The 20856-nt window shown below is 38.2% G+C and overlaps 1 protein-coding gene across 1 annotated transcript in view; it reads right to left on the reverse strand.

Moving 5' to 3' along the window:
• Nucleotides 1-3956: 3956 nt before the first annotated feature.
• Nucleotides 3957-20856, reverse strand: part of DMGDH (dimethylglycine dehydrogenase) — a 45637-nt gene continuing 28737 nt past the window's right edge. The window contains exons 12-16 of the mRNA XM_037372779.1: nucleotides 19658-19875; nucleotides 18518-18675; nucleotides 17414-17473; nucleotides 6159-6293; nucleotides 3957-5487 (exon numbers count right to left, since the gene is read on the reverse strand). Of these exons, the coding sequence (XP_037228676.1) occupies nucleotides 5272-5487; nucleotides 6159-6293; nucleotides 17414-17473; nucleotides 18518-18675; nucleotides 19658-19875 (787 nt within the window). The 3' untranslated portion in view covers nucleotides 3957-5271. The remainder of the gene's footprint in view (nucleotides 5488-6158; nucleotides 6294-17413; nucleotides 17474-18517; nucleotides 18676-19657; nucleotides 19876-20856) is intronic.

Genomic DNA, 20856 nt, shown 5'->3' on the forward strand with positions numbered 1-20856 from the left:
GGGGACCGCCCCGGGGACGGGCCGCGAACGCGCCCGGCTCCTCCCGCCGAGCGGGGCGGGCTGCGGGGCCGGCGGCGGCGGCGTGGGCGCGCCCGGGCCGGGGTCGGGCCTGGCGGGGCTGGGGCTGGAGCCGGCGGGGTCCCGGGCCACCCGCTGCGGGGAGGCCGGTTAGCTTCGACGAGAGACTGTAAAGTTGTTGCCGGTGTTGGCGGAGAATCCAACCGAGCGATGCGGGAGGTCCCTTCTGATTCTGCCTATCTTCAGTCCCCGCATCAAACACCGTCTGAAGCCAGGGAGCTGTTACAGGGGATTCAGGGGACCGTCTGCAAGCTCGTCCTGCGACTCGGCTGCGTTTCCAAACAGTCAGTGCAGCAGGCGTTGGATACAGTGCATTCCCCTGCAAGTAACCCAGCTGTCACTGCTGCCTTCGTAGGAGGCCAGCGCAGCACATCCAGGCTTAATTCTGCCGGCAGAGTTTTTTCTGTGCATAAGCTGAGGGGGTCGGCTACCACACAGGCATGGCCTTGCTGCTTGCCCACTCCTGCCACGGCCTGGGAAATACACGTTCCCACTGTCACTGAAGATGCAGCTCAGCTGTGCAAGGTGGCAATTATTCCTGTAGGAGAAATTGCAGTGGCCTATCTCCTGCCATCATCAGCTGCTGCTCTCGTCACCTCCCCCATCTGACCGTTCTGCAAAATCCTAAGTGACCCTGTTCGGTTTTTTTTTCTCTCGGTTTTGCCCACATGAGAAGCTCTGATCTAGATCTGGCTGTAAGATGGTGCTTGCAACTGTTACTGTGTAGGAAGTGAAGCAACCCAGAAACAGAAATAACAGCTATGTCAACAGGGCGGTTTCTGCAAACTGTAACTTTCTAAAGCAATATTGTAAATGACCACTAACTTAAATAAACCTGATATAAGATCTAAGAATGTGAAAGGACAGAAATAGCTGTCTGATGGTTTTGTTCACCCCTGGAACATACACATTTCAGTGTCCAGTTACAGATCAAATAACCATGTCTTTCGCATTTGGCTGGAATGGTGCATACATGCATTCCCAAATTTATATAGCCATTTGGCAAGAGGTAAAAGAACAATCCACATTAAAAAACTGTATTTCTTGGTAAGAAAGCTATGAGTATGCTAGACTCCTGTCTATTTTCTTTTTGATTGACAAGTGTCTGTAGAAAGTTCCTGCTCCGATGAATGAAGTCTAGTGGATAAGCCTAAGTTTACCAGATACTTTTTTATATTTCCTGTATTTTATATAATCCTAATGGATTCCCTGTTGGTTTGAAAACAACAACAATGATGAATTCTGCTACATTTTTCTACAGTAAGGGTGTACTACAGTCCACAGCTGGTATTGGAACAAAAAGCAACAATACTGTCTTAATGTTATTTTTCCCTGAAGTAAACTCCAGGATTGCTGTCAAACTGGTGTATGACTGTGAGTTATATTTTCTTTCTTGAGATGTGATTCATACTGTTCAAAAGGCTGCAAAATTCTGGTTTGTCTTGATTTTAGTTCAGATCCCATCACCAGTCACAGTTGTCTCACTGAATTGTTTGTTTTACTAACGTCTTCCCTGCTCTTATTACAGGCAAAGTTCCATTCAAATGTTAGCACATTCCCGTGGAAACCATTCTTGTTAATTCAAAATAATTACTTTGAAAATCTACACAGTGCTGGTGAAATCAGAAATGTTGGATACAACTTCTGCAATAAAATTCATAGTAGCTATTCACCTGACATGTCTCCAAAGTTAAGGTGTTCAAGTGCAGCTGAACTCATATTCCCTTGTAGAGGAGTGTCAAGAGTTACTTGCTGGTTATCCTGCTCTACCAGAATTGGATAACCTGGTAAACTGAACCATCTGAAACATGCACAGCAGATGGATACTGCACAGTCACAGTCTGGATGTTGCTGCCTGTCATGTTTTCTCAGTGGTTTGGGGATCTTTTTATTACTAGTTGAGGGATTTGGAATCCCAATTAGAAACTACTATTTATATCAGAGAGTATTGTCTTAAATCAAAATAATAAATTTGGGGTTGAATAATTTGCATGCTGCTTTGAGGTCAATGATTAATGAAGTCATTAGAGTGACCCACAAGATTATGATCTCTGTGTTGATTTATCATTCCACACAAGACATGAACATGGGACTTCTAGCCATAGCATATGGAAATTTGGAACAAAAATTCAAGTGGTAATAGTAGTATCTACTCTGGTGTACCAAAACTCTGGAGATGGAAGAAGAGACAAGGAAAATGACAAAAAAATGTGTCTGAGAAAACTGCTTTTTGACATGTCCTGATCTCTCCACATACAGAAGTTTGAGTATTTCAGAAAATTTCCCAGATGACCAGCTGTCTTTTTTCACCTCATTCCAGAGGTGTCTCCTCTTCTAGCTAATGGGGTTGCAGAAGAGTCAGAAGATGTCCCTGCCAGTGTTTCTACCCTGGAATTTCTGTTTGATTAGTTAGAAGCCCTCTTAAAAACATGAATGTACTAAAATGTTCTTGCTCCTATTCATTTCCTCTTGCTGTATCTTGATACCACAAGTTTATGCAACACCATATCACAACCTGTAATGAAAAGCAGTGACAGGAAACTATGAAAGCTGCTGAACACTCCTTCCTTCTCATTTCTTCAGGTTTATCATTTTTTCGGTAATCTTGAAAGATTGACTTATGTGTGTGAACTTCCCTCTCTGTGGGTATGATTTGTAAATCTTCATGCCCTTACAGTTTAGTTTATGCATGCTGTGCAATGTGCTGCAATGTTGAGCTATCCTGATAAATACTCAGAAAGCTGACTTGGATATCAGAGCAGTGAAAAGGAAGCCAGGTCAACTAGGAAGCCCTGTCAGACACATGGCTGTCAGAGCTACAGTGCTTCTAACACTCAGCCATGCTTGCTTAAAACTATTTCAGGTATCTCCGCTTCTGAATGCATTGTTAAATGGAAAGTACAGTCATCCTTAAGAGGCAACAGTGTGCAACAAGCTGACAGATACTCCATTGTCTTATACGGTCAGTGATGAACAAGGAGTTGTTTCGGTCTTACAAGTTGGCTGCAGGAAAAAAACTTTACTTTGGATTGCCTTGTCCCAGAAACAGCAGGAGACACTTTTGACTGCTTCCCTAAATCATGAAACTAAATGAAAATTAACTGGGCAAGGCTCTATCTTGGTGAGACTTGGGTGACAGCAGCTGTCAGTGAGAAGCCCACAAGGGCATTGGTGCCTGGGCCTGTATAATACTACACTGTAAACCGAGACAGGTAGCTGTCTGCATCAGCTACAAGGAGAAATTAGGGGTTGGGAAGTTACAGCTGGAAATGCGGTACAAGCCCATGGAGGGTACAGTTTCTGAGTTCACATGACTGTAGGAATTACATCTGTGATTCATTAAACTTGCTCAGGCTGCAGGAAGTCTGCCCCTTCTGCTTAGTTAGACTCATCCGGTTGATATGTTAATGAATAGCACTTCTTTCTTCCAAGCTGAAAAAGGAGTTACAAACATGATACTAACTTTCAGATTGGGATGTGGAAGGAATAGTTGAAACAGAGTTTTGGCATAGCAAAGCTTATTAGGAAAGCATATGTGAGAGCTTGTCTCAGGATAACCTACTGTATATTCCAGGAGGTGACTTCTAGTGAATTTGCATGTTCTCGAGAAATAGCAAAATCCAACACTATGTTCCTAGGATTTGCTCTCCTCCTCTGTAGTGTACATAAAACCATATAGCATTACATTGTATTTTAGATTTCTTAAATGCTCAAGGAAACATGATGGATACGTGTCTCATTACAGATAATGTCATCTTTAGAAAAAGTAACATCTCTGATCGATTCAGCAAAGTAGAACTAAATCACTAGTGAAAGGATTACAGAGAATAATTTCTGAATGGATTTTTCATTCAAGATAGTGCTACATGCAAACCTGCCAAAGTTTGTGTATTTTATTTTGACCTGCTTTGTAAAAGATATTCAGAACAGCACAATGTAATGTCAACTTACTTTAGCAAAAGTAAGTGTTTGTTATCAGAATTGTGTGTCTCCTGGTACATTCTATTTACACATTTCCTTCTTTGCTGATGATTTAGAGGTGCCAACTCTTTTGGAGAAAGTACATTTTGGATATAATTCATAAGTCCTTCCAAAACATTTATCTATAGCCTAAAGGGGAGGGTTTCTCTTTGTAAGTTGGAAATTGTAATGTTGCTATTCGAAAGAATTGTTGAGCATATTAATGGAATTCAGAAGAGTGTTTTAATAATTTAGTGTGTTCCATCATAAACATTACCCCAATCCTGATTATTTGGGTTATTGAATATTTAACACTGAAAAAAGCTCCTCTGCTGTGGATTTAAATATTTTTTCATTGTTAGTATTTCTGTGTGACAACATAGGGCTTTTACTGCTGTTCCATCTATAATTAACAGGAAAAGGAAGAACTGAATTTCTGTGGTGCCAGTCTAGCATTTCAGATTTAGAACAGTAAATCCATGACACAGTACTTTAAGTGCTGTTCAGAAATTGCACAACAACATCCTGTGTGTTGTAGAATATTACATGTAATCTACCAAATGATTCATGTAACATAATGAAGAATAGGCTTCCTATAACTGTTTCACTAAAAAGAACTAGATTTTGATCTTCTCTGAAAATTTCTGCCAGGTTGACACATGGGGAAAAAAATGTTAACAGTTCAGTTTGCCTTTAATGTTGCCTTTATTACTTTTGATGGTTGCTGGGATGTTTTTCAGTTCCTAAGGAAGCATTTCTCTGCAGAACTAGTGATTTTATTTTAATGATAAGTTTGCAATGTCATGTTGTAAGGAGCCAGGATAAACTACTTTACCCTGAGGGCAGGTGAAGGAGGAACTGTGAGCGTCAAGGAGGAGGAAGAAGTTGCTGTTTTATTGTCAGGAGCAACTTTTTCCTTTGCATTAATTCAGATCTGCCAGCCAATGTGGGAGCAAGCTGAATCAAAGATCTACTCATTCCCTGCCACCTTCTGCTTACAAGCACTGCTGAGAAGGGGAATGCATAGTGGTTCATGAACTCTGCTCAGATCTCTAATATGAACAGCCCATACAAGGAAGCAAGAGGGTAACACCATTGGATTTCTCACTGATGTATGGCAATGAGGATCTTGTGTTTAGTAATCAGCAAATCTGAGTAGTTTGATTCTCTTAATTTCATGCATATTAATGGAACTATTTCCTACTGCACAATTTGGTGTGTCTGCAGCTGTGTTTATATTTTGGGACTTTCATCCTTTCTCTGAAGGCGCATTCTCGTTGGTTCAGTCAGCACCAGTGGCTCTTGTACAATAGTTGCTGGATAATTTTTTCCTAAAAGTTCAACTTCCAATTTCTGTCCAACTTTGCTGAGTTCTGTGGGAACATATGCAAAAGCCAGACTCTGCTGAGCACTATAACTGAAACTTCCAGATGTGGTGTTGCCAATAACCTGAAAAAAACCACAAACATTTATCTTTATTTTCAAGATGCAGTGAGGTTTTCTTAAAAAATAGCAACAGCCAAAAACCCAAACAACTACACATCTCACATACTAGTTTTCGTTTATACACTTCGGACAAGCAACTTTCAAGTATGTCATGCAGTTCATAATATTCTCTACCGTGGGTGACATCACCTTAAACTGGGAAGTTTTTGCTCCTTGAAAAAAGTCTATTCCTATTGTGTTCAATTAAGTTTTCATTGGAACATACACTATACATGTGCATATGTTTGTTATATACAATAATTTATCGGCTAGTGAATGTTTCAACACATAATCTGTGCTGAAGTGTGGAGGCCCAGACTTTGCTGTTCTGTTTATTTTAAGTGAATACCAAAAGCGCTGTTAGGAAAATGGTGAACTTGCAAAAGAAGAGAATGAACGACAATACTTTAGTCTGCCCCAAGTCTAGTTTCTGATACTTGATGGTATTTCACATCTTCTCTGTAGATATTTAGTTAGTCTTTGCTCTGCTTTAAGATTAGGAAGAGTTTATCATAGCTTCAAGTTGTTCTGTGCTATTAAAACAAAATTGATGCATTCGCACTTGAAACAGAAAGTTAGATTCTGTTCACAGGGAATTAACCTTAGATTCTTGTAACATGACCTGTAGTCCTTACCTTGCCATTATGCCACACACTTTCATTTCCTTCTGGATCAACATTATCTGTTTCCAGGGTCAGATATACCAGTCGTCGCTTGAGCCCCTTCTCTTTAATCTGCTTCAGCGCTTGCTTTCCTGTAAAGTCTGCTGGCTGAAAATAACGTAAGATAATGATGATATATAGTTATTCAGGTTCTGCAAAAACTTCAGAGATATAAGCATTTAAATTTATCTTAATTTGTTTTCCTGTCATTTGAGTATTCTGCATGAAATGCAGATGAAATCAGATGTTTGACAGATATCATAACTTGTATCTAGGTATTTTTATATTGGTACATTATATCAGTATATTGTATCTTGGTAACTTTATTCAGTATATTAGTTTTCCTAGATATCAGTCCTTTAATATCCATCATTCCAAATGCAGTAGAAATACATGTGTAGTGAGATGTGTGTTACAAGACTTTCTGCCCAGTTAAGGTTGCGAGCCAGAAGACTATGCATCATTTCAGTTTCTATAACAAAACCTGGAATTCCTAAAGCCTGGGCTCCCTCTGTGGACACACATCCTTTTTGAAGCCACCACCAACCATGATAGTAACTTGTTACTATTCCACTTTGGTGTCTCTGCCAGGCTGCAGAGCTGGCAGTCTACTCCCTATTCTTGTTTTGAGGTATGTATGGTTTTTTCCCATATCTACCATTTTATGGTATAATAACGTTATTATTATTAATAACGTTAGCTAAAGAACAGTACTATCGTTTGGAGTTTCCTTTTTCAGTTTGCCTATAAAGGTACAAGAAGGTTTTCATATATCTGTAAGTGGACTGCATAAAAGTGTGACAACTACTGGGGGAGCCACTAGTAAGTCTCTGAATCTTCAAGGGTATATATGACAGAATTTATTGTATGTGATGTTGAGCTGATTCCACTGAGCTAGCCTGATTCCACGGCCAGGTTCACAAATATGAGCTTATTTTGCCTACCAGTAGCTGTGAACCTGGCTTGTCTCACACAATTACCTCCTACATCTTAAATGTAGCTCAGGTGACTTCCTTAGTTGGCTGGGTAGAGAATAAATTGGAAAAAGAAGCCATAGAAAAAACCAGATGCTATAAACTTCGTGGCCCTGGACAGAATGCCTCAAGAACCAAGAGAAAGCCCCTTTCAAAGATGCTGACAGTTTGGACAGAGGATAAAATCGTAATCGACCTGGGTATTTCTATTGACTCTGCACTGCATATTAGGAACAGTGGCTTATAAATTCCGCCTACTAATTTTCTCTTTAAAGTTATAGATCAGGCAGAACAAAAGACATGTATTCAACTAATTTGCGAGATCTACACCAGCCTGCCCCAGGGGCAAGAAACACAATAGCAGTTACAAAGTCCTCAAGGTTTCCAGCCTTTGCTGAGACGACTAGCAGTGAAAGCTATTCAAAGGCAGTTGATCTTAGGTCTGAAGCAGCAATTATATTAATCTGATGAGTATTCAAGAGAAAAGGAGGGCAATATTGTTGAAGACATCAAAAATACTATTTCTGGTAATGTTCTTTAACTTCTGTAGAAGATTATTGCACTGTCAGAATTACAAGCAACACGTTATACTTGTACTTGGAATAGATTCTTATGCAGTTAGTTCATGTGTTCCTATTCCTGTAGTTCCTGTTCAGGTTCTTGTCAGCATAGGCTCAAAAGAAATTGCTAAAGCAATGACTAGTTTTTGAACTTTGCAAGATTAGACTCTGTAAGCAGTTGTGGAAAACAGCTTACGAACCAGTTAGTCTGAAAATCAAGGTGGACCAACTAAGGATGAAGCAGATACTGCAAGTAAGGATCACAGATGGCACCTTTTGGGGAAAGACAGTATGAAATACAGCTCTGATCAGAAAAAGAAAGGACTGTGAGGATTCATTTTAGAATGTAACTGTCAAGATGGTGCTGGAAAATATAAAGCAAAGATCTCAGATGAGACAATAACCAGCTAGTAGTTCTCTCTCACTTTTCATAGAATTAAATTTCTACTACACAAGAACATTTATGACATACCCACAACTAGAAATGCAAATAAGACTGTATAGCATAGCATGACACACAGACTAAAATGCTTTGCATGACAGAGAGAAATACCAAAGAAGGAAATACTTTACAGGCACACTTAGCTCAGAATCAACTCCTTCCTATACATGCTAATGTAAAATTTTATGTTTAGGCGCAAGGAATGCAACTGTGGAACCGAACACAAGTATTCAAACACGATGTCATATGTCCTAGGGCCTTCTGACTGGCCTCCAGCTGCTGCCTGGAAGAGGTACAGTCTCCCTTCAGTCCTGATTCACATTTGCCAAGCCAGTTTGGATGTTAGTGATACACTAAGGCATCTAAACCAGCAGTGTGAACGTCTGTAAATTCCCATCTTTAGATCTCTTAGTAATAAAAGAATACCAACAGAGAGGACTCTCTCAGAACCAGCTTCCCACAGCATTCTTCTGGTGTGCCTTTTTCCTCAGCTGACTCACCACGTTTTGCAGAATTGTAATCGATGATTTTGGGGATGTCTCATAGCTACTGCTATACTAAGACCATGGTTCCTTTTTTTCTGGTGTGTTCAGATACTTGCAGGTGCATAGATGTAGAGAAAGATGAAAGCTTTATAAAACACTTATCATTTTCATGTTTGGAGTTGTTGTGGGTTTTTCTAATTCAAGATTCCTGGTTAATTTTTACCTCTATGAGTTCCTCACTTAGAAATGGAAAAACAGTTTCCATAAAGGTTAAGGCAGCAGTCATAATGACAGCCTTGAGTATGATGACCTGGTAACAGATGTGTACTGCTCTAACGGGTCACTTCCTGATTAACTGTATAGGTGACAGTTAACTCCTGTTAATACACTAATTACTAAAACCTTAAGGTTGACAGCAAAAACAATTTTGACTTCCATTTCTTAATTATCTTTTAGATATAGAAACCATTAGAGCAAGTCGCTAGCAGGTTTTAGGATCTATGTGTCTCTGGATCATTTTTTGCCTAGTGGTTACTGACACAAAATTAAATTCTTACTCAATTAATTTTAACTGAGCCAGGCTTTTGGCCACCTGGAATAAACTACTACATAGTTCTTAAGCTAACTGGAGATGGATTTGGGGGATTTCATGTAATGGGTTTGTTCTTTGTTATTTTATGTTCCTTGAACGTTAAGAATATTCTTGTCTTTTTAGACGTGTGCTTGGAAAAAAAACCAAGAGGTGATTTAGAATTCAAATGCAGCAAAATATACATAAATATATGCATATATACACAAACTCTCCCTGCAAAAATGGGTCTATATAAATGCATATGTACATACATAAATACATACATATATGAACATAGATAAGTATGTGTGAAAATGTGTATATATAATGTAAGACAGCAATTTAAACATTCTTTAAACATTTAAAGCATCTTAAGAAATTCTAACCACGTCAGTGTGACTAGTTCAGTCTTTTTGTTTTACAGTTCTTGGGTAGCCATGTCAATTGTACTCTAACTTATTCCCACTGTTACTCATTTTCTATTTATGAGTGTGTGTGCATGACATCATTAATTCCAATCAAAACAGCATTTTGGAAACTGATTCATTCAACCTTAGTTTGGCTATTCTTGGTAACAACTACTTCCTGTTTCTAGGAGTTTGGGTCAGTTTGGGTATTGCTTCTGTTTGTTTTAGCTTCTCACAGTAAATATAATGCAAGAAAAAAATCCCATTCATAACAGTATAATTCAGTACATACATTAAAAAAAACCCTCAAAACCAGAAGAAAGAGAACAAAAAAAAAGGAAACCCCTAAACAATTTCAACCTCAAATAAACATCAAATTTAAAGCTGGTCTTATCGCCTCTTACTTTTAAAAAAGTAATCACTTGACATGTAGTAACAATGTAAAACTTTTACTATTTAAAGCAAGGACTTGCGTAATAACCTAAGCCTGAAATACAGAAGACTTTCCATCCTCTTGGCACAAGCTCCCAAAGCATTAAGCTTTGGTAGATCTAATGTTTTTCACACTTCATAGTACAAGATAAAGACAGCATCTACTGCTTAGCTTCATATTCTTTGAGTGCAATTCAGCAGATAATAACAAAAAGATGCATTGTGCTTTTTACTTATGCACAGATTATAATAGAAAATCTATCACAAAAACAGATCAGTTGGAGTTTTTAAAATAGGATATAGCTAAAGGGAGCCCACTGATTATCTCATCTGTAAACATATCAGACATACATACTTGCCTTGCCCTTTCCTTGTGTAAAGTTACCACGTTCGCTAGCATGAGATAAAACAACTTTAAAAAAAAAAAAAAAAAAAAAAAAAGAAGAGTTCAGGAGACAATAACCAATGAGGTGATTTTTTAGGCACAGTGATGTACCCTAAAAAATTCAATTTACTGTGTTTCAAGTGTGTTTGGCTTTTAATGGCATGCAGTTCCTAATTCTAATCCTAATCCTCTGTTAAAGTCTTTGTGCCTTAAGGGAAGAAAAGGAATAGAAATTATCTATAAAACTTCCAATATTTTTTTTAGATTGTTCAGTTTAGCAGAATGAAGTCTAGGTATCTAGGAAGAAGAATGTCATATTCACTCAACAACAACTGGCAGAAAAATAATGCAAATTTCTTAATAATGAAATGTTGTAATTTATTTGGTATGCTACTTACGACTGCAGGCATACAACCAAATTAGGTACGCAAAGCCACTCAACTGAGTAAGGCAGCACCAACATCTGCTGCTATCTACTATAACCATCATGTTACAACACACTGGAGACAGAATCAATGCAGTATTTTTAAATTAATTATTCTTAGCTGGATGCTCCTGAATAATTTCAGGGTAACACTCCAAATGATACCCCCCTCACGTGACAACTGAAGATCATCTTCTTCTACAGGTAGAAAATATTGGACAAGTTTCTTTTTCTGTAGCAAACCAAAGCTACAGTTTAAACCACACAAAACAGTGTTCTAAGGGAGATGTGGCCAGTCAGTATGTATGACGCCTGCGTCACTGCATCTTCTATTCAATCTACCTAAGCCTTTCTTGTGTGCAAACAGCCCACTCTAAGAAATTGATACAGTACAAACAACTGAATGAATTCTGAATTTTTTTGCTCAAAATTCCTACCTTAGTGGGTGCTTATTACCTTACATGGCTCAACAAACACACTGGGAGTAACCTAGGTGTGCATTTTATACAGATAATAAAATCATTGCGGATTCTTTCCAACTTGTTTCATACTCTGTATAAATTTGTGGAATAAATCCTCTCTTTTATGACCCTCTGGACATCAAGTGAAGTAACCATAGAATATGGTTCCACTCCTAAATTTTAATTTGAATGGGGACAGAACTCAGGTGGAAAAGTACACTGAGTAAGTATGTTACAGGTATAATGAACAGGGATTGAAAGCAAGAGAGGGAAAAAAAAGTACCCTTGCCCCTTCTCAAATACCTAGCATCTTTCTATTACTCCATCCTTTTTCAGATCCCTCTGCTTTTACCTAGGCTTCTTACCCCTACTTCAAGTAAAGCCTCTGCCCTTTCTCCTCCCTCCTTCCTACCTTTTTTGTATGATGTAAAGCTGGTACAAACTCAACCTTACGCCAGGTTATGGGGTGGGGTCACTGATCATTACAGTAGTCACTCCTCTCAGTACAGGAGGGATGCACATAGGAGAAGTGAAGGAAGGGTGGACAATGGCAGTAAGGGGGAGCTACAGAAACTCTGGAAGGTCAGCCTGTCCAGCATCGACTGGGAGCACTGCTCTCAGCACACCGGGACAGCAAGCGCCAGGCATTCCACCCACTAAGCCTGCTCTATAGGCCCTAGCTTGAATTTTAGAAGTGAGAAGACTAAAAAGAATTATTTTCTATGGTCCCACAAACACAGTGATTGTTTAAAGGGGGCAAAAAAAAGAAGAAAAAACCCTCAGCAAATAATTAAGGAGTGTAAAACATAAGCAAGTGTTTTTCTGGTTTCCCCTACTCACTCCCTGCCACCCTGTTTCTGGAAGTGTAGGGTGTTAACCAGATCAAAAGAGTAGCATTTTACATGGATGACGATACAAATGCCTACATGTGCTGCAATGCTGCACCAACCCATAGCCAGCTTGTACATCTTTTCTGCCACTTTCCCCACCCTCTGTCTCCACCTAGCACTGGGTTGTGTTTGCGGCCAGAGCTCCAGAGGCTCATGGCAGGACTGATGATTCTGCTAGTGGCTCCCTTTTTGGAGGGCATGCTCTCTGCAGTTGTGCCAGTTCACACTTTTTTGGCATTCTTTCCTCAAACTACACCTGTGAAATTACAACAACAACAACAACAACAAATCCTTTTCCCTAAAAAGATTTATTGCTTTGTGCTTTAATAAATCAGTACATATCACCTTAGACCACCGTAACATCATGAGATGGACTGACACAACTGAGGGGCAGTTCTGGCAGTCAGGGAGGAAACAAATGACTGGAAAGAGGAGAGCATGACACTAAGCTTAAACCCGCCACTGGAGGAATAAATGGGTGGAGGCACAGCTTAGAACCACTCATCCTAGTTTCCTGTGAAATAACAAGGTATGTATAGTTATGTCGGAGGTTAGGTCAATACTCCAGGACTGCATCCTGGCACTCACCCATCTGTGTGAAGCTGCTGGGCATGATACAACTTCCATTCATAATGAATAACCAAGCAGTTAAATGCTCATGTGTCTAATAGGTGCAAATGTGAATAAAATGCCAAAGCGAGAAAAAGAGGTAGGACTTGTAGTCTAAGAGGCACTTTTTGACATTGAAATTCAGGCTGTCACTGAGTAGGGCTGGTGAAAGTGAGACAAAAATAGTGATAAGCAGATATAGGAAAAGGAGCAAGGAACAAAGATTTATGAAAGCGGTAGAGCAGACCTAAGAAAAAATGAGATTTTCTGGGTATTGTAAAATGTGGAAAGAAGCTTGGAATGGGGAACAGAGAAACTGACCCAGTAAATAAACAGGGCTGCAACAAAGAAACACTGCCTCTGATAAAGACGTTTCCTCCTGGTGGAAACAAACACTAAATCTTAGCTACACACGCAGATGCCGGCCTGGAAGAGCACCCTAGAGCAGAATCCCAAAGGGTTTCTCCATCGCCTACCGCACTCCCCGCCCAGATGGCCGCGAGCTGTTGCTGCAGAGACTGACCAGCAGATGGCAGCCTTGGACACAGCAACACCGCTCCCAGAACACTGCCAACAGAACACCTACCCCTCCCCGGCCGGACACTCTGGATGGCTGCTGGCACTACTACACTCACACGGAAAACCCTTCTGAGACTTCACTTCTGTCAGCTACCCAAAGTGACATGGAGTTTTTTAACTCTGACATTAAATGTTATTGGAACTTCTGGTCCATTATGCTCAGGAGAAAAATAGGCTGTTTTAAGAATACTGAATTAGCTAAAAATAATCAACCACTTCAGGAGACAAAAAAAAAGACACATGCTAGCAGGTTTTGATGATGCAGTTGGCTTCATTTTCTTCTGTGTGTCCATAGTGAACGTAATAATCAGTGATAAGTTTAAACTGTGGCAAGAAAACACTTCCTAACATAAGAATAGCGAATCACTGGAACAGACTGCTCACAAGAACTGTGGGATCTTCAGGTCTTTGTAATTTCATACATGACATTTTTATACATATGGCAAGGTAAACACAGATGTACTTGATTCTGCCACAGAACAAAGGTCAGGAGTAAATTAACATCTGGTGATTGCTTATATGTTTTATATAATGGATAATCCATTAAGTTTAAACCAGGGGTTTGAAAAATAAAAAGCATTCAGAGGCAATATTCTATATCTTTGACCACTTGAACCTGATCAAGTGCAAATGTGCGGTAAAACTTGAACAATATTCTGGGATGTGGAGCTAAAAGAATTGCAGCTTTTTCTTCTTTAAAGATACTCTGTGAATTTCCAGCCACAAAAACCATTAGGATTCTATCAAGTATTTAGTAGCAGAGTGCTTATTCATGAGAGGAGGCTATCTAACTTACTAAATGATATGGAACAATGAAAAGAAAAACAACAGGCATTAAAAAATATCCTACCCCTAAACTCAACAGATTTTGTTAAGTTATAAAGATGTTGTATACTGTAAATTAGAAATTAATCCTGTTACTGCCCCTTCACTTTGATTTAATCACAGCCTGTCCTGCTTATCTGTGCAAGGGAGCAACTAACACCAACACTGAGAAAAAAGGACTATCAAGGAGAGTCTAGAGGAAACCACCCAGAACAATAACACCATATCTACAGCCTTACTGATAAAATGAAAGTTGCTACAGAAATCTTGTCGAAGCAGGTTTACTTATTGCTGTACTACAATTTATTAGGCTGTGGGGGAAAAAATGATACCAACTTAAGATTTTAAGAGCTTTCCCTGTTACTCTTCACAAAACAATTACTAGTCTGTATGTACCTGAAGATGATGCATACACTAAACTTTGTAAACACAGAGAAATATCAGGATTGTATTGGGAATTTCCATCTCTTCATATTTATTTCCCAGGTATTTTTAATGTCTTGTCATGGAAATTAAAGTACTTTTTGATTGTATTATCTTCACTGTCATGTGGTGGCTAATTCACTTTAATTTGATTAGAAACTGTTTACATTTTCTATGACATACCACTCGAGATTCACTTATGCTGAAGTCTTTTTGCTCATTTTGTGAGTTATTTCAGCTACTTGTTGCACAGTAAGAAGTGCTCTAGTAACTCACTGAACAGTGTATTTTGATTAACACAGAAACCAGCACTGTCCCCACTCGGGGGCGCATGCTTATAGGAATAGTCCTTGTCAGGAACCCCACAGACCAAGATGTCAAAAAGCAGTATTTCAGTATCTGCTGCTTGTAGTTTTTATCTCGTTTGCCTTTTTTGGGGAGAGTTTCCTTAACAACTGGAACAGGTGATAACACAGTATTTTGCTTGTCTTCAGTCACAGTGGCCTGTAAGGAACGCTGAGGTCTATGCCATGCCAAACGGACACCAAAACCAGAGGCATGGAATTGGGACTCATAGCCCCAAACTGCCAAGAAGCAGAGTAAATAATCTCACATTGCACTTCACACTACAGTGTTTAGACCATGTCCTGTATCTGAGTTAGCTCAGGTACCTCTGCAGTGTCAACATACAGTCACAACTGCCCTCATCTGAGTCAATAAATAAACATTGATTATTTCCTTTTTCACATCAGTTCAGCAAAACTGGCAAATGTTCTAGGCTGACATCCTGCATCTATGCTGGAGATTCATTCTATGTCCATTTGTCTACACTGTGAGTAGGAAATGCTCCAGAAAGCTGTTCCAACCCTGCATTTCAACCATTCAGAGAAGTGTGAGGAGCAATAAAGAACCAAGCGCTTCATCACCTTACTACCTTCACATATTCTGCATGGACATCTTGGCAAGCAACAGCTTCCTCTGCTTATGGCTACTTTCCTGCTTATACTAAAAAGGAAGAAAAAAAACAACCAACCAAACCCCCAAGAAAACAACCATGCATCAAATGGAAGTGGAAAGAATAGTAATAGTAACATTTTTTATTGCAATCCCCTGCAATCCTGCTAATACTTTCCTCAAGACAGGAAAGTCCTTGATAAGTAAATAGAACACAATCCTGTTCTGTAAGATTCTGTATTTCCCTTCTGTGTGTCACTTACTCTGATTAGAGCAATATTACATTACCCAATGGAGACAGCTGCAACTCTACTACATGTAGGAACTGCCATTCACATCCCTGGGAGCACCTTGCCTCAATCCTGCATAGGCTGAAGAACTATTTAACATCTATAGACAGGTTCAACAGTTGGAGAGAAAAAGCATCTTCCTGGGCTTGACCCTGTTATGGTCTGCGAAATTGTCTCATAAAGATATAAGCATCCTTTTAGGATTAACATGACTCCATAATTCTTGCCTACCCAAAGTTTAAGATTTGTTGTTTATTTGAAGCTGTCACCTAAAGTTTGGTATTCTTTTTATCAGTTCCACTGCGTCTCCACATAACATGGCAAAAAATATCAAGGGTCATTTATTATCTGATTTATTACCATTTCAGGTATAAAGGGAACATACATAAGAACAAAGTTTGTCCCTGTATCACATTACATGATTGTAAAGATGAAATGTTTCACAAACATTAATTTTTCTTCTTGATCTCCCTCATGTAAAAATGTTCTCACTTGATTTTACTCAGGTGAAAAACTGAGGCAAAAGATTAAGTTAGAAATAACCCCTCATTTAGAGCACCCAACTTGAAACACCTAGGACCCAATTTTCTACATTAGAAACTTCACATCCACTGTGCAGGCAGCTGCTGTTTGAGTTGATGGGCCAACTGGTAGCAACAGATGGCATTAAAGCTGCACAAGAAATGATTTCACCAAGTTTAGCGGAAAGATACTCAACTTTACAGTTTGGGCATTTAGTCTGGGATTCATTTGGACCAGAAAAGAGAATTACAAGTGAGTTCTTTATCTATTAGATGACCACAGAGTGTGATTTGATAAAATATTAATATAAGAAAATGAGGATGCTTATAAAAAGAGATAGAATAACACAGTTTCATTTTTACTGCACATTTAAGTTAAACTATTCCCATTCTCTAAACTTCCAATCAGGCATGAACAAGTTATGAGCAAAGGACCTCTTCAGAAATTCTGTGAACAACTAATTATTTTTATAACCAATACCTTAATTTAACTTATATTTGACTTATATTTAAGTTGTCAGTCAGCAGTTCTTCTAAAAAAATCTATTGTTTTTCCGTAATTGCTGTGGTAGAGCGGTAGCTGGGGAAAATGATACTACAGACAACTCCTTTAACAAGAAGAAGCAGGTAAAACATTTTTACTATATACACTGGCTTGTTCAGCTTGTATACAGATACTATATGTTTACAAAAGCACAACTCAATTTATCTTAAAAAAATGTCAAAGAGTTATTTTTCATGCAGACAACATTTAGTATTTGCAACTTCCTGATCTAATGTATAATTTTATTAGCAAGAAACATGGGAAAACGCAAAACATTTCATTAAACAAATCAGTATTTATAAAGTAATTATTCATATAATTATAAATATTATTTACTTGCTCAGTTCATTTTCTAAACCTATTTTATTTTACAGATAATGACATTTTCCTTTTCAAACACTTAAACAAATAACCTTGGACATAATAAACACTTTGAAAATAATAATACATACCTTGTTTAGCTTTACAAAGTATTCCAGTCCAGCTTCCAAGGGATTAGTGTCACAGTTCATCTGTTAAAAAATATAAATTCACGATCCATACACGATGGACCACCACAGCTTTTGGGTCGGGGCATTTTATGTCTTCCACATTGCGTATATGCAACTTCCATTTGAATACACTGCAAGCTTCCAATATGTGATTTCAACAGAATACCTACTATTTTGCCTAATATAAAGTATAGGTATGTAAATCATTCATCTAAGTTTCAATATACAAAATAAATACATATTTCAGTAAGAAACAGGATTTTTCATCAAAGCAGAATGGAACCTGCAGAAGACTGAATAACTGAGGTATGCACATCAATTGCAACACAGCAGAATGTCTTAGCTGAAGACGAAAATACAACACAAACCCAATTTTATTCACCACCTTCCCATTAGGTGTAGGGGGAATGATTTGTTAGGCAGCATTTGAAGCACAAATGAAAATAATTATCACAGGGCAAACAAAAAGGACTCCTAAATGCTCACCACTTCACCTTCCTGAGTTCTTTCATTTTCCAAAGGAATCAAGAAGAATTTCAGGTAAGCAAAAAATTATACTGATTTTCCCTAAATTGTATAGCCCCTCTGAGTAATTCCTTATTGTGAATGTGCAAATTCAGCAGAAACAAGCTAACAGGAAATGAAAAAGTTCCAAACACACTATGAAGCCTGAATAATTGGTCTCTCATGACATAGTTATTACCAAAATAAAATATTTTCAGAATATATTAGCCAAACCATTGATTACAAAACACTAGAGCTTAGTAAAACCCTTATAATTTCGTTATACACAAGAGGAAAAGACATCAGTGAATCAAAGTAAGTGTCTCTTTCCCAGCAGTGTAATGCAGTATGCTAGCTATTTTTATTTAGAAAAAACACTGTTCCGAATTATAGCAGCTTTTCCTGCTCAAGGTAAATTTTTCCATGCTATATTGAGAAACTGGAATAAATACTATCTGTGCTAACTCTGATTAAAAGATGTATAGTCATAATGAAATAAAATAAAATAATTAAAAAAACCAAACCAGAAATAATAATAATGAAGAAGTTGCATTTCCTGACCTCTGCCCCCCAGGCTCGGAAACCCTTTTCCAGCCTTAAAGCATTCAAAGCATATGTTCCAAAGTTGTCAATTCCCTCTTTTTGGCCAGCTTCCATGATTGCACTGTAAAGAGCTACAGAATCTTCTTTCCTATGATAGAGCTCCCAGCCCAATTCACCTGTTACACAAACAAGATTAACGGTTTCATCAGCTCAACAATGAAACAATCCTAATAAATACAGTCCTATCCTTGGTAAAAAGCAAGGATCAATGCTGTAAGTGTTAACTCACATTCTAGGGTCAATTCTGCAATCATATAGTGAGTCCAATTCCCTAAAAGAACCACCAGAGGATTCGTGCCCTAGATTTTAAACAGTGGTACTATTACCCTAATTTAAACTGTTAACTGAAATCTCAGGGGAGTGGCAGGGGGAAGGATCAGAATAAGGGTTAAGAGAAGTCATGTAACAAAGTCACAATGAAAGATGAAGCTTAAGGGCATGGGACTTGGACTTGGCAGTGCTACATTAACAGTTAGACTTGATTTTAAAGGTCTTCTCCAACCTAAATGATTCTATGGTTCTATAAACATGATGACTTGGCAAGCGAACAGCAAATGTAACTAATTGTAAATAAGCATAAAATTAATGTATTGTATCATATTTAGTACAATAGAAAGAGAATATGAATTACAAGGTCTTCAGTTGCTTCAGAATGCTCTGAATTCAGTCTGTTGCAGTAGAGATGGGCATTAAGAGAAAAAAATAAAAAGTAGCTGAGAAAAACAAACACTCAGCACTATAGTGTTACATTTTCAAGGCACGTGACAAACACTAATATATGGTAATCCAAAAACAATTCTTGACGTTGGTTTTGCAGCAAATACCACAGAGGTTATCAGAACTGGCCTTTTGTTCTGAAAAATAAATATTTACACTATAGGGTACTCCAGAGAAAAAAGTCTTGGAAAACTCAGCACAGACCCTGACCACATCACATTTGAAAATCAATGTACTGTGTTTCCTCACACATTTATATATAACATGTAATGGACCTGTTGCTTATGAATACATGATGAGATTTATTTTTCAACATAACTTTAGTTACACTATTTTATTAGTTGTCTCTTTCCTTAAAAGCTTGTTTTCGCTATTGCTTACCTGTGTATGATATTCTAATGGCAGTAACGGCAATATGAGAAAGTTTCAGATGTCTAGACTGGAGAAACTTAAATGAACTGTCACTCAGATCCTCACTTGTCAACTTCTGGAGGACCTGTCGGGCATATGGACCTGCGACACCTAGTACTCCCATCTCATCTGTCATGTTTTCTATTTCAACTTTGTATCCACCTCTCATCACTTGCTCTTCTACCCATCTGCATGTAAAACACAACACTGATGTTAATTTTTTAATGAAAAATAACTCATTTAAATAAAATTTAGAAAGAAATAGTTTGTTGTGTTCATCTTCACATAAGCTCCCACTTCCACACCTCCCTAAAACCAATTGAACTATGTGCTACATTAGATAATCAAATCCATTGTTGATGTTAAACAGTTTCCTCCTGAGATACCAATACAGGAACTTAAGCATCTGGGATAGGAGAGAACTTAAATCGGTGAAACAGTATTTTCAACCTAAGAGAAAGAAGTGATCTCATAGGACTGAAGACAGATTTGCCTTTGGATCCAGAATGTGTTAATAAAAAGTCAATGTACAAAAAGAGTAAGCAATAACACAAAAAGAGTAAGCAATAAACACAATGAACATAAGATGTCTCCAAATAATCCTATGTCAACAGATATGTACAAGATTTGTTCCCTCCAGAATGCAGTATTTAAAGTATTAGCAGGAAGTTCAGTTTTGATTTAATCAAAAACTTCAGCTGCATATTGTCTTTCAGGAAGCTCATAAAATAAATGAAATTAGTATATTTAAAAATGTTATGAAGTACTACTTTGTTAAGCAATGTTAAATCGTCTCAGGCACAGGGCAGTACCAAACAGGACTGCAGAAATCCTGCAGAAGTAAATGCATTAGATCTGGTTCTGCCATTTGGTTCCTGAATGTACCAATGGTCCTACTATTATTCATCGTGTGTTGGGGTAGCAAATGTCAGTCTTTTATGTGTTGACTCATTTTGAATAATGGATTTGTCAGCAATCTCCAGTAAGAAAAATTCTTTTTCTTAGTATGTATGTACAGTCACTAATAGCACTAGAAATGTTACATCCAATGCTCATCTATGAAAAACATTTTAATGAAGTGACCCTGGAACTGCTTCTTCCTTTCTTTCTGTTGTTTCTTCTCTTTGTGACCCCAAAGCCCAAAGTAGAAGACATTATCACATTATCAG

This window comes from Falco rusticolus, chromosome Z, assembly GCF_015220075.1.
Source record: "Falco rusticolus isolate bFalRus1 chromosome Z, bFalRus1.pri, whole genome shotgun sequence".
Taxonomy (NCBI): Eukaryota; Metazoa; Chordata; class Aves; order Falconiformes; family Falconidae; genus Falco; species Falco rusticolus.